We start from the raw sequence: 14,260 nt of genomic DNA, 5'->3' as shown, positions 1-14,260 counted from the left end.
ATAACAATCTTTCACTTGCCTGCCTACTGTTACCTGCTAACCCAAAAGGTGTATCTGGAGGTCTTATTTCCTGGACCATGTGTCATTTTACCTGATAACCTTGCTTTTTACGATGGTGCCATTGGAGAAAGTGATGCGGTTATGAGTCCTGAAGAATGTTAATGGAACTTGTCCTTCATTTTTGAACTGTATCTGAAAACAAGAGCAACTTAGAGTTTTCATACGTCTTCTAAAGGCCAAGTCTATGGTTGTGTTTTGATTGTAAGTGAGAGTGTTTGTTTATTGTGTCTGTGTCTGTGTTAGTGGCTGTGTATGTTTGCCTGTTCTTGTCATTTCCTGCTGGTGATCAAGTCATGCCACGTGGAAGAGATGTCAGCAACAGCTGTTGCCTCCCACTTCACCTGAATGAAGACAATGCCCGTTTTGGCTTGTTGGCGGCCTTCATCCTCCTCTACCTGCTGTGTGGCGCGGTGGTGTTCTCCGCACTCGAGCATCCCTCTGAGCTGCAGGCTCACCGGCGCTGGGACGAACAGCTGGCCAACTTCACGGAGCAAAACAGCATAAACCTGAAATCCCTACATGTCCTGCTGAAGCAATATGAGGAGGCCTTTGCGACTGGGATCCGTGTGGACAAACTTAGGCCCCGCTGGGATTTCTCAGGGGCCTTCTACTTTGTTGCTACAGTGATCTCCACAATTGGTGAGTTCATACGTCATCTATGCATTCAGATTTTCAGAACTGCAATAAATTTGCCAAAAAGAGAATTTACAGAAATCATAGTTTACATAGAAGCTTTTATTTAAAGTGACTTACATTGTATTCAAATTATATATTTCTTCTATTAGTTTATACATTCCCTGGGAATCAAACCCATGGCCATGGCATTGTTAGTACAATGCTCTACTGTTTAAGCTTCATGCAGGTTTCTTATGATCACTAAAGCCAAAACGATTAAAAAACAAACATTATTTAAAATAATAAAAAATAACTTTTTAAAAAAAATGTAACTACAGTTGCCAAGACAATATTTCTCATTTTCGTTTAGTTTTTAAGTTGAAGTACTAAAATAACTAAAAACTAAAATTGAATAAAAACAACCGTTTCAGAGCCACGTGAGGGCAAGTACAGTAAATGACAGAATTAGCATTTTATTTAAATAATTTGTATTTTTTATATATATTTTAATTTATTAAAATGATATAGAAAACCTTATTAAATTAGCAAAGTTGATGGAACTATTATATAAATTAAAAATAATTTAAATTATTTTTGTGTTTAATTATTCTTTACACTAACTTTTTGGCACACCTGCCAATGGCCGGTGACGTTTTCAAATTTACCAGCCAAAAGTTTTTTTTTTTTACCGGCCATGAAACTCTTTTTGCAAAAACAGGCAGTTATTACTACTACAACGACTAAACATATTTACAATGTTTTTAATTTGTCCTGCTACTGGTGTCTCTATTAAATGCATTTTCCCTCAATTAATTATAGCCATTCAACATTACAGTATAACTGAAATCCATTATTTTTAACATTTAATAGGCTCTGAAATATATAACAACATTTGATTTAAGTGATTTTAAATCAATCTTCACATAAATTATAAATTGTATATGCATAAACTATACAGATTAATCTTTATTCAAGCTACAAAAGTTAATCAGCCTCTATAACAGTCCAATGGTTTCGCCTTTTCTTTTGTTCTTTGATTTATATCAATGACAGACTTCAGCAGGTTTCACTTTAAATCAGCGCTGTCTCTTTAAAACCTGATGCAAATGACGCGGATCTGTCACATCCGATTTTCTCCCAACTCTTTACGGTCATTTAAGACTTTATAACTCACTTAAGACTTTACGTTTACAAGATAACTCGCCAAAACCACGCATTTTGACATGCGTGTGTTTTCGTCCGTTGAAGCACTACCAACGCCGATTTTCACTCACATTTGGCGCTTGGCGAGTGTTAATTTTTAGGCCCTGTAACAAAAATACACACACACACACACACACACACTTCTATGGGGGAAAAAGTTTTCTTACAAAACATTCAAGCTGCTCCTTTAAACAAAAGTAAAGAAGCAATGCAAAAGTAAATTTGCCTTGCTTGCATAAAATTTCCCTCTGCCATAACTTTTATTTTCAATATTTATTTCCAACTTGCCCCACCTCAAGATGCTTCCGGCCAAATTTGTTGCCAAACGTTATTTTCTATTGCTGTTCTTGTGACCAGTACTTATAGTACTCATATTGAATGCCCAAAAGCATAAATTAGATATAAATGATGTTTTTTGTCAGTTTGTAAGCTTCATTGTGTGAAAAAAAATCTTTATGTTCCACAGATGACATAAAACCATAGCAGTTTGGAGTGGCATGATGTTTTTTAAGGAATGAATTCAACAAAACAGAACCTGTTTCCTATTTCCTTCCAGGCTTTGGCATGACCACTCCTGTCACCGTTGCAGGTAAGATCTTTTTGATATTCTACGGACTCCTTGGCTGTGCAGCAACAATCCTCTTCTTCAACCTCTTCCTGGAGCGCATCATCACGATGTTGGCCTATATCATGCGCTGGTGTCATGAGCGCCAACTGCGCCGCTCCGGCATGGGAGGAGAGGAGGCCAGGAGCGAGGACGACAGTCTGGAGGGCTGGAAACCATCGGTCTACTACGTAATGCTCATTCTGGGCATCGCCGCTCTGCTGATCGCATGCAGTGCATCTGCGTTGTACTCTGCCATGGAGGACTGGGACTACTTTGAGTCCTTGTACTTCTGCTTTGTGGCCTTCAGCACCATTGGCTTCGGGGATGTGGTGAGCAGCCAACGGGAGAGCTATAAAGCTCAAGAAGCCTACCGTTTCGGCAACTGCCTCTTCATCCTCATGGGTGTGTGTTGCATTTATTCCCTGTTCAATGTCATTTCCATCATTATCAAGCAGACGCTCAACTGGATCCTCGGCAAACTGGACTGCAGCAAGGCTCAGTGTCCGTGCCGTGGCCGTCCGTACAGAAGACGAGGTCGGGCCTGTTGTTGCTGCTGCTTTCCACGAATTCCCAACCAGCGGCACAACCACCACCCTCCACCGGGACATTCCCGGCAGAGGGCTCAAAAGCGCAATGCCGTGCACCCTGCCCCGGCTAACGAAGCGTCAGGAAAGCGCTTCACTAATGCATCAGTGGAAACAGTTTGTGATAGTGAGACTGAAGCTGGCTTAGGACCAGATGGAGGTTATCTGACAGGGCGCAGACTGTCTGGAGAAATGATCTCAGTCAATGACTTTATGGCCAACAAGGTATCTCTGGCCATTCTACAGAAGCAACTCTCAGAGACCGCTCACGGTAATCCAAGACAGAGCCACGTTCGCCAGAACGGCTTCTCTGGTGGAGTGGGCGCCTTTGCCATCATGAATAACCGCCTTCAGGAGACAAGTGTCGACAGGTAGCTTGATTATAACAAAGATGGCATTGGATATATTGCACATTATCTAAAGATGACTTTAGTGAGGGTTGTGTTCTATTCAGAACTGAATTGAGAATGGCTACAAAATTCCTGAATTTGAATTGCATTTACGTTGCGGTAGCAAACAGGATGCAGAATTTGAATTTGAATTTGAATGTAGGGAAGTATATTTAAAATGAATTGAAATTCAAAGAAATGTATACAACTCATTTTTAACTACATAAGCAAAGTTTAAGTTTGTTGATTCACTTCAAAATGAAAATTCTGTTATCAGTCAGACTTCGGTTCATTTTCAAACACAAATAAATATATTTTTAATTAATCATAATCATGTGAGAATAACAGAATAAATTAAACCGGCTCATGAAATAAATCGATCATATCACTTTATTAGATTAAACCACTCAATTCACATGGATAGTGTTTACAATGGGTTTTTTTTTTAACTTTTGAATATTTTTGATGACACTGACGTTTAATGGAGGGACAGAAATCTCTTAAGGTTTCAATAAAAATATTTTCATTTTTGTTTCAAAGATGAAGGAAAGTCTTATGGGTTTGAAATGACATGAAGGTGAGTAAATAACTATAACTATCCCTTTAAGACAAAATTTGAATGTTGGGGTGGGGGGGTGAAGTTTTATAGGTCTTATGGTCAGATTAATAGACATATGTTTGAAATGCCACATAGAATTAGTAAACTAAATAGTATTTAATTGTAATATTTCATCATATTTAGTAAATCAACTTCTGAGGTCAAGGTTGTACAAACACTTAATTTCCCAAAATTACTGACAATCAAATACAGTAAATTCCTCTTTTTGTCATTCCAAACCAAATTCCTATTCAACTGTTTGGATAGTTCAATAAAAATTCACACTCAGTGACTAAACAACAGCCTGTTCTTCAGTTCTGAATTTTTCCCAACCATGATTCAGTACTGTCCTCTGGAAAAGTCATTTAGAAGTGGTTTTAGCATTTATTGCATGCAATTAAAGATGTAAACTGTATCACTATTGTAATACACAGTACAGAGCAAATTAGATCAAATTAAAATAGCCAATTTACCACTGTAGATCACAAGGACGGTGAATGTTAGCATTTATGAATGGCTTCGTGAAGAGGAGACGGCTTTCATTTTTTTTTTATACATCATTATAAACAAACCATGTGATTTTAATGGTAACATCGCTTCTCAGAGTCACTTTGATGCTGAAGTGATTGGCCGGTGTGGTGAGCAATCACACTGTGCCTCTGGAGAGATCCTTTAACGGCTCTTCACGAAAACAGACTGATTTTCAAGAGCCAGGCAGATGTAGCCACGGCACTTACAGAGAGACAGTCCCGGAGGAACAGACACAAGTGTCAAATCAAAGGGAGATGGTCAGTAATATTCATTGTTTAATCGTTTCTATCGAGCTGCCGTCAGTGTTGATTGTCCTAAGAAACAAATGATCTAAAATGAATACAAATACGTGCAAATAGACTTGTAATGTGATAGTATCATCAGTCTATAAAGAGACAAACCAAGTCATGTGTATAGATTCTGTAGATATTGTATAGTGTAAACACAAATATAACTTCTTAGTTAAATATTTATTTTGGTATCAGTATTTATGTGTTTAAAATGTAATAGCTTATATTCACGCCCTTTATATCTGTGTAACAGCAGCCCGTGGTCATTCATAGAGCTTTTTAAATATGTTTGTGAGTGTGACATAAATACAGGGTTTGCAAACTGCAGACGGTGTTAAACAAGGAGCGGGTCTCTACTGCCCCCTTGAGGATGACAGTGGTACTGCTTACCGATGGTGTTGAAATCTGAGCTCAACCACAAACACTCACAAAATGTATGACTATAATTACCTAAAGGCCATAAAGTCTCTTTATGTAGCAGGACAGACATTAATAAACTGAAATCTCATGAACAACTTGATCTGTTTATTTTTATTACTCAACCTCTAACCTTTATGTTAGCACAAATATTGCACAAGATCTGTAAAATGTGCACAAAGATCATTACACAACGTGATATAGCACTGCATCAGTTCATTTGCTAGTCATTAGGAAATATCTCGGTAATATTACACGCTTATAGATTGGCATAATTTCAAAGAGGTCAGTAAGGCAACACAGTACAGATCATGCAAACAGAGTAGAGCGTATTACAAGAAACAACTATTCAAGAACAGGAAAAGTTGCACTCTGTGACCATATTATGAGCCTGTATAAACCCATATGTAAAAGTGCTTGTATTTAATAGAAGTGGCTTATTAGAGATTTTAGCATTTCAAATTTGACCTTAATTCTTAAAGGAATAGATGACACAAAAATGAAAATCCTGTCATTAGTTACTTAAGATCAGGTTTTTCCAAACCTGTATGTTGTTGTTTTTATCCTTTTAACACACACACACACACACACACGCACGCACACACACATACACACACACACACACACACACAAAATATGGTTAAGTAGGTACACACACACACACACACACAAAATATGGTTAAGTAGGTACACACACACACACACACACACACACACCGCAAGAATATTTCTTTTAAACAAAATTATCACCTTGCTTCTAAAAGAACTAAGCAATAAAGGCAATTAAATCATTTTTGGGTGAACTATTCCTTTAATACAACAGCATTAGCTTGTCGCAGTTCCTCAAAGAGTTCTATCAAGTTCTGCCTTTTTAATAGTATCAATTTAAAAAAAAGGCCTTGTTAAATGCCAAGACTGAAGAGAATCTCAAAAGTTTGCTGTCACTGCTTGAACACATTACCTGAGTATTGTTGATTGTAAGACTCATTGAATACATTTGGTAAGGAAAATACTGAACGTATCACAATCTAAAGAGTCAAAGTTATATACAGTCATTATTGTCCTGTATTGTGGCACAGCATTGCTTTTTGTAAGTTTTGTCATTCGTGAAACATACAAAAAGAAGGAAGTAAAATGTTTTTTTTTTTTTTTGCTGTCCAAAAAGATCTCTCTTTTTTTTTTTGTTTAAAACACAGAAAACTGATTTACTTCTTTCTCAATCTAGCACATCCAATAAGCGTTTATGTAAGATGGACTCTAATTGGCATCTGTAGGACTGAGTTCCTGAAAAGATACAAATGACAGGAATTCATATTGAAGTTAATGTACACTAATGACAAAAAAGATTAGCAATTTTGACATATACATTCATGGCCAAAAATATCGGCACCCTTGGTAAATATGATCAAAGAAGGCTGTGAAAATTAATCTGCATTGTTAATCCTTTTGACCTTTTATCAAAAATCTAACCTTTCATTGGATAATAAGAATTTAAAATGGGGGGAAATATCATTATGAAATAAATGTTTTTCTCTAATACACATTGGCCACAATTAACGGCACCCTTTTATTCAATACTGTTTGAAACCTCCATTTGCCAGTTTAACAGCTCTAAATTTTCTCCTATAATGCCTGATGAAGTTAGAGAACACCTGACAAGAGATCAGAGACCATTCCTTCATCCAGAATCACTCCAGACCCTTTAGATTCTCAGTTCCATGTTGCTGCTTCTCCTCTTCAGTTCACCCACTCATTTTCTACAGGGTTCAGGTCAGAGGACTAGAATGGCCAGCAGAAGCTTGGTTTTGTGCTCAGTGACCCATTTTTGTGTTGTTTTTGAGGTTTGTGTTTGGATTATTGTACGGTTGGAAGATCCAAACATGGCCCATTATAAGATTTCTAAGAGAGTCAGTCACTTATTGATTTTTTATCTGTTGGTATTTGATAGAATCAGTGAATGCCGTGTGTCTAAACAAGATGTCCAGGACCTCCTGCAGATATTTAGGTCCACAACATCAAAAATACAGCAGTAGATTTCATTGTACACATGGGGTAATTTTTATCCCTGTGTTCACCAAACCCATCTTGAGTGTTTGCTGCTAAAAAGCTTATTTTTTAGTTTCATCTGACCATAGAAGCCAGTGCCATTTGAAGTTCCAGTCGTGTCTGATAACTGAATATGCTGGAGTTTGTTTTTGGATGAGTGAGGAGAATTTTCCTTGAAACCCTCCCGAACAACATGTGGTGATGTAGGGGCTGTTTGACAAAATTTTTTAAAGGTTTTCTGACCCTGAGACTCAACTATTTTCTGCAATTCTCCAGCTGTGATCCTTGGAGAGTCTTTAGCCACTCAAACTCTCCTTCTCACCGTGCATTAGGACGATATAGACACACATCCTCTTCCAGGCAGTTTCGTAACATTTTATGTTGATTGGAAATTCTTAATTATTGCCCTGATGGTGGAAATGGGAATTTTCACTGCTCTAGCTCTTTCCTTAAAGCCACTTCACTAATTTGTGAAGCTCAATTATCTTTTGCTGCACATCAGAAATATATTCTTTGTTTTTTCTCATTGTGATGGATGATTAAGGGAATTTTGGGCTTTGTTTTCCCTCCTATTTATATTTCTGTGAAACAGGAAGCCATGGCTGGATAATTTCATGTTCATAATCACCCTGGAGTGCTCAAAATTGTGAATATGAATGAGAATATACTTCAGAGATATTTTACTCATAAGAATTTCTAGGGGTGCCAATAATTGTGTCCAATGTGTATTTGAGAAAAACATTTATTTCATAATGATATTTCTCCCCATTTTAAATTCTTATTATCCAATGAAAGGTTAGATTTTTGTGAATTTTTTAATAAAAGATCAAAAGGATTAACAATGCAGATTAATTTTCACAGCCTTCATTGATCATATTTACCAAGGGTGCCGATATTTTTGGCCATGACTGTATATATATATATATATATATATATATATATAAATATTATAAAATGGATAGTTCTGTACAGACACTTACCTGGGCTAATCTAGATCGCCGAGCCTCTTTCTGCTGATAGTAGGCTGAAATTATACAGTTCCGCCTGCAAATGTTTAGAAAATATGATATTTCAAAGTTCAGTCCTCTGTTCTTTTGGCAATCATTACAACTACATATCATTTGAGCTCTATTGTGGAGCTGATTGGTGTTTTTTTAGAGAAAGTGCCTGTACTGAGCAGACACTTGGATCTGAGAAAAGCTGCTGTCTACATGTACCTAGTGTACCTGGACGTTTCTCAGCAGCACAAGGGTGGATATGTCATCCTTTCAACTATAATTTAATATTTAGATGCAATACACGTTTTTTTTAAACTGCAATTAAGCATTTTGGAAGAATATATTAACTCAATATTGATAAAAAGCAAAAACTACTGTATTATTCTTTTAATAATGATGCATTTAAATATTTCAAAATATTATATGATTTTATACATTGTTGGTCCACATAGCCAGTCACAGAAATTGTATTTAAAATATTGGTGTTTCCATTTACTTGATCTATCACTTTTATTATTATTATTATTATTAATAAAAGTATTATTAATATTATAATTGCTTAAATTATTAAATAAATAAATATCAATAATAATTCAATATCAATCAATATCAGTGATAAAAAATGCCTTTTAACAATAACAACAACAACAACAATAATAACATAAAAATGGCAGAAAGATGAATAAAAATGCTAATCAAATTTAATCTCGGTATAAACCGCTTTAAAGAACTGGAACTGTGATTTATCTATTTCATGCAACAGCTGCGCCTAAAAATGCTCATGTCACAGTCTGTGAAAAGGTTTTCACACCTCTCTTGGATAATTGCTGACTGCTATTTTGAGCAGAAGTAAAGCATGATATTCAACGTGCACTCACTTGCTCTGAAGGCCGCCCCCTGGTGGAAGTCCAGGAATCACTGTGGAAGCCAGTACCGTCAGAACTGACAGCAGATCAGGCTCATCACCTCTTGCGCTCAGCTCCTCAAATATCTCTGTCAAAGAAGCATGGGTGACAATGATTTAATTCTTCAAGCAGGCCCCTAGAGGACCATTTACTTTAACCATTATATGACTCCATGATTTGAAAGGATTGCAATCTCATTTAAATCTAAAGAGCAACATCAATAGGAGCTAAATTTAATCAGATGGTTTACCAGCTACTTTGGACTCCAGAAAGTCCTCCAGCTCAGCCTCCTGGTGCAGTGCTTCAGGTGACAGCTGGGGGGCGCCAGGAAAACAAACTAGAATGATGCTGATGTTATCAAGGCTCCCCTGTTAGAAATACATGGAGACGAGACAAAAGAAAAAAAGGAAGGGAAAGTTAGACGTGCAAATTACGTGTCTGCTAAATGATTTAATCGCTAAACTCGGCAGTATCATTTTTTCTCTGATGTTTCTTTAGATACGCAGGCACTAGCGTGATGCTATCAGCCAGTCTTGAGGCTTTTGTTCTAAGGACAACTACCTCACGTTGATGATTAAGTAGATTGGAATTGGTGACGCTAATGCAGACCTTATCCTTCATTTCTAAGGGATGTTGTTGGTTGTCTATCCCTACATGGCACAATGCTAGGCAGAATGCTGTAATCTCCTCACACCAAGGCTAAAAGTAGTTTATCCCGTTGCAGCTTAGTGGCTGAATACAGCCTCATTTTGAGATGCATGATGGTCGAAAGTGCAGTCCTGACAGAGCAGAGATCTGGCTTACTGCGGAGAGAAAGATGTTGACATTTTCAGGTCAGCACATCCTTTTCTGCAGCCTAAAGGCCATTCTGTATTTCTCTTACGTAATGTAACCGTCTGGCTGAAGTCAGCTTTGGATGCCATAGCCAAGACAGTCCGTATTTAAGATTTCAATTCTTTTTAATGAATTTTTGTCAATATAAATACAGTATATTTGATTTCAGAAGAAGCATGTGACACTGAAGACTGGAGTAATGGATGTGGAAAATTCAGCTTTGCATCATAAGAATAAATTACATTTTAAAATATAATCAAATAGAAAATAGTTATTTCAAATTGTAATAATATTTCACAATATTACTGTTTTTGCTGTATTTTTCATCAAATAAATGCAGCCTTGGTGAGCATAGGAGAGTTCATTGAAAATATTTAAAAATCATGTTTCCAAACTTTTGATAAGTCCTATATACAGTCGAACCAAAACTTCAACATTTCTCATATTATCACAGTTTATTCGCTATAGTTTAGAAAATGGTGTCAGAACAAATTCATCTTGATAATGTCAGATAACTTTGATAGAAAGGTATGTAATGGTTTACAATCAACCAAAAATTATTCAGCTGTATTATTGAGAATACCAATTAATTTTGTTTTGATATCCTCACTTACATAAATGAACTATAGTGTCCTGCACCCACTAATAAAAAAAAAAAATCAAAAATTATATCTGGTGTCTGAATAATTTTTGGTTTGACTGTATATAGGCCAAAAATATGGTGCCATATAAGCAGCTAAAATGTATCAAAAATATCTTTTTAAATAAATAAAGCTTAAAGTTTAAAGTGACATAACATAACTTGAATAAAGCAGTGAAGCTGGCATTGTCTGTAAGTTGTTATCTAGCAACAGTAGTAAACGGGGCTGTCACTAGTACTCTGGAACTCAAAGACATTCAGAAATGTCCCAAAACTGCAATGAGAAAAGAGACTTTTTTTTTTTAAGCAGGGTTTAAGGAGAAATCGAAAACAGAGTGAAAAAACTCCTTTGTTCGTACTAACCTTATAGAGGCAAAGGTCGATGACCTGGGAGCAGACCTCTCTCAGGTCTGTGCAGACACGCAGTCGGCTGTGTACGAAGGCACAGAGCTCTTCATTAGTGACTGTGTCCCACACACCATCGCAGGCCAGAACCAGAAACTCATCTGCTGGCGAGCGCTCCACAGCAGACACGTCCGGCTCTGGCGATACCATCTGTTCCGTGACCGGCCGCCACTCGGCTGTCTTGTAACTGAAGTCCCCCAGCGCTCGGGAGACTGCCAGCGAGCCGTTCACGCGCTGCAAAGTCACCGATCCTCCAGCGTTCTCTATCCTCTCCCTCTCGCCGGGGCTGAAGGGCTTATGGTCTTCCGTCGAGAAGGCCACCCGTCCCGCACGGCACAAGACCGCCCGAGAGTCCCCGCAGTTCACAAAGTAGATGTGGTGTGGAGTGATAGCGGTGGCAATGACAGTCGTCCCTCCACGTTCCCAACCCTCACGGCAGGCCATGGCATGAAGGTGCTTGTCCATGAGAAAGAAGCCCTCCTTGATGCCTTCAGTGACCCTTACTACATCCTCATCTGCTCGGATCTTTCCTGAGAGGGAATAGCTTGTGTCACTAAATAATCAACAAGGCCTTTTGGTGACTTCAAACAGATCACGTTTGCATGTTAAAGGCTTCATTAGAGAAGATTGACCAAGATCAACCATTATACCATTACTTCACTTCTAATTGCTTTAGGAACGTGTTGTACACCACAATTAACTTGTCAGATCACGGCTTAATTGGGTTGCTTTGGCTTTGGATGTATAGTAGGTCTACAAATTAATCTAATCTGATGAGATCCTCTTGGATCTATTCTAAAGAGATCAATACGATTCCCACGTGATATCATTTCTGTTTCTCATCAAAAGCCACCCAGTTAGTAGGTTTGCTGTGCTCTCAAATGACTATTGATGTACAAATATAGTGTGAGCAGTGTTGGGGAGTAACTAGTTACATGCAACAGAATTACGTAATTTAATTACAAAATAAATGTAACTGTAATCTGTTACAGTTGCTGAGAGAAAAATGTGTAATTATTTTACAGTTACTTATGAAAATGTTAACAATTACAAAGGGGGTTACATCTGAATATTTACAGATTTGATTGATTCCTTTCCCAAATTGCATTGAAACCAATGTTTCAGGAGTTTAGGACATATGCTTATTTGATAACTGTTTTATTTCTTATTTGGGTTTACGTATATTGCTTTATTTTTTTATATTTTCTTATTTGGGTTTACGTATATTGCTTTATTTTTTTATATTTACAGTGTTTTCCAAGGCATTGTTAGACGCCAGTGTTTCCTGACATAGCTATGCAAAGATTTGATTTCAAAAACTGCATCTTGTTAATCTTAGAATGATCTCAAAGTAAAAAAGGTGCTAAAGTCTGATTTTATGGTGGTTGCACTTTAAAGTTAAATTATAATCTTAATTCAAGTGATGAAGTATTTTGAGAAGTCTGAGTACTACAGTGTTGAGTACTACTGTAAGGTTAACCCTGCCTGCTTTAAATGTTTCAAAATGATTAATATGAAAATATAAATGATTTTTTAGAAAAGTAATCAGTTACATTACTTACAGTAATTGAAATAGTTGCACTATTAATTACATTTTAAATAGGCTAACTTGTAATCTGTAACCTATTACATTTCTAAAGTAACCTTCCCAACACTGAGTATAAGCCAAAAAGATGCAAGATGTTCTGCTGTTTGTAGGACAGCTTGCTGCTCACCTGTGCCCAGGATGTGGTCCAGCAGGTTTCTGGAGCAGTGTTGGGCCACTGCGCTCCCTGCGTGTCCATCATACACAGCGAAGAACCCCCAGTGGGCCAGTTCCCCTCCTAGCTGAGGGAAGCAGTTGTGGAAATCTTCCATGTGGGCCCTCCAACCCTGCATGCTGGCCAGGGCATAGGTAAGTCCCCAGGAGGCACAGCCCTCTTGCATGTGCTTGTCCAGAACCGGTCGGTCCAAGTAGGGGCTAGGGATGACCCCTTCCTCCTCTCCTCCCTCTTCGCCTTCAGACAGCTCCCCTGCGCCTCCCCCTCGTCCCCCTTTAAAAAAGGAGGTGACCCTTTTCTCGGTCTCCTTCACCAGCTGTCTTACAAAAGCAGGCATTTCCACGCTTCCTTTCCTGGATGTCCTCATGATGTCTTTTTTCTTCACTTGTTCAAATCTGTTCACAGCCTCCACCCAGTAGCTTGCTGGCTTTGCTTCGGCTGAGCCTTGCTGCTCAGGGCCTTCACAGCATTATCTCCCAAGAGGCTGATTCTGCACCTTGAAGCATCCTCGAGTGATCTGATGTAGAACGGTTGATTTTCCCTTCTGTCTCTCTATTGCTAGACATCTCACTGAGATCTAATCTCTCTGTACTCATAGTGGCTCTTTCCAATTTGATCCACTTTTGTTGCCTTCCTCCTCTATATGTCAGTAATATTCTCTCTCTCTAAGCTTTCTCTCTGTCTGAGCCCGTTATTTCCTTGTCATCGCTCTGATTGGCCGAGCTATTTCTGTGCACCAATCATCTCACAGTGTCCTCCCTCTTGTTGTACACACCGACATGCAATCCTTTCGCAGAGTGGCTCTCTCTTTCACATGTTCAATGCCCTCTCTCTCTCTCTCTCTCTCTCTCTCTCCCTCCCTCGGTTTCTCCTCTTGAACTCCCTCTGTTAATCATCTCTGCTGAACATTTGATAATTTTGGATTACCTAACATGCACAGATTAATGTGCATAACAGATTTTCACAGCAGCCCAGTAAGAGAGAAAGGCTGAGAGAGAAGGCACAAAGTACACTCTGCTTAAAAATATTATGTGAGGGAGATTCAGTGATTCATATTAAAGAACATAGTTCGCCTTGAGCAGAATTCATGAATGGCATATTCAAATATGAATTTGGGAGACTCTAACAAAGGTTGATTCAGACAGATTAGTGGATTATGTAAATCAAAAATGCATTCATAAACATTATTACATAACAGGCTATTTTTGTCTTTTTAACTCTTTGTATGAGTCCGTGGAATGACGCAAACAAAAATGGCTTATGAATAAATGTGTTTGATGGCAGAATGATCATTACATCAGATGCTTGTAGTACTGACTCATCTGGTGGGCCAAGCAGCAATAGCATTATTATCATTATTGCAAAAATAAAATAGTTA

General features: G+C 37.9%; 2 protein-coding genes across 2 annotated transcripts; one reads left to right on the top strand and one right to left on the bottom strand.

Annotated features, from left to right (window-relative positions):
• Nucleotides 1-3,825, top strand: kcnk12l (potassium channel, subfamily K, member 12 like). Its single transcript, XM_058758021.1, has 3 exons — nt 1-48; nt 304-699; nt 2,435-3,825. The coding sequence occupies exons 2-3, from the start codon at nt 354-356 to the stop codon at nt 3,442-3,444; spliced, it is 1,356 nt and encodes a 451-aa protein (XP_058614004.1). The 5' UTR covers nt 1-48; nt 304-353; the 3' UTR covers nt 3,445-3,825.
• A 1,562-nt stretch (nt 3,826-5,387) lies between these two features.
• On the bottom strand, nt 5,388-13,546 carry ppm1nb (protein phosphatase, Mg2+/Mn2+ dependent, 1Nb (putative)). The gene is made up of 6 exons (XM_058758022.1): nt 12,838-13,546; nt 11,081-11,652; nt 9,494-9,611; nt 9,217-9,331; nt 8,321-8,384; nt 5,388-6,578 (listed from the first exon to the last, which is right to left on the bottom strand). Exons 1-6 carry the CDS (start codon nt 13,247-13,249, stop codon nt 6,552-6,554), a joined length of 1,308 nt encoding a protein of 435 aa, XP_058614005.1. The 5' UTR covers nt 13,250-13,546; the 3' UTR covers nt 5,388-6,551.
• Between the last annotated feature and the right edge of the window lie 714 nt (nt 13,547-14,260).

The sequence above is a fragment of the Onychostoma macrolepis genome, chromosome 21 (assembly GCF_012432095.1).
Source record: "Onychostoma macrolepis isolate SWU-2019 chromosome 21, ASM1243209v1, whole genome shotgun sequence".
NCBI lineage: Eukaryota > Metazoa > Chordata > Actinopteri > Cypriniformes > Cyprinidae > Onychostoma > Onychostoma macrolepis.
This window is presented reverse-complemented; position numbering and strand designations above follow the sequence as displayed.

Coding starts and splice junctions, on each gene's coding strand:
- kcnk12l (XM_058758021.1), top strand. CDS start 354: ATGCCACGTGGAAGAGATGTCAGCAACAGCTGTTGCCTCCCACTTCAC. Junction 700..2,434: donor TACAGTGATCTCCACAATTG/GTGAGTTCATAC, acceptor ATTTCCTTCCAG/GCTTTGGCATGACCACTCCT.
- ppm1nb (XM_058758022.1), bottom strand. CDS start 13,249: ATGAGGACATCCAGGAAAGGAAGCGTGGAAATGCCTGCTTTTGTAAGA. Junction 9,332..9,493: donor TCTGGAGTCCAAAGTAGCTG/GTAAACCATCTG, acceptor CTTCTTTGACAG/AGATATTTGAGGAGCTGAGC. Junction 8,385..9,216: donor GGGGGCGGCCTTCAGAGCAA/GTGAGTGCACGT, acceptor AAACATTTGCAG/GCGGAACTGTATAATTTCAG.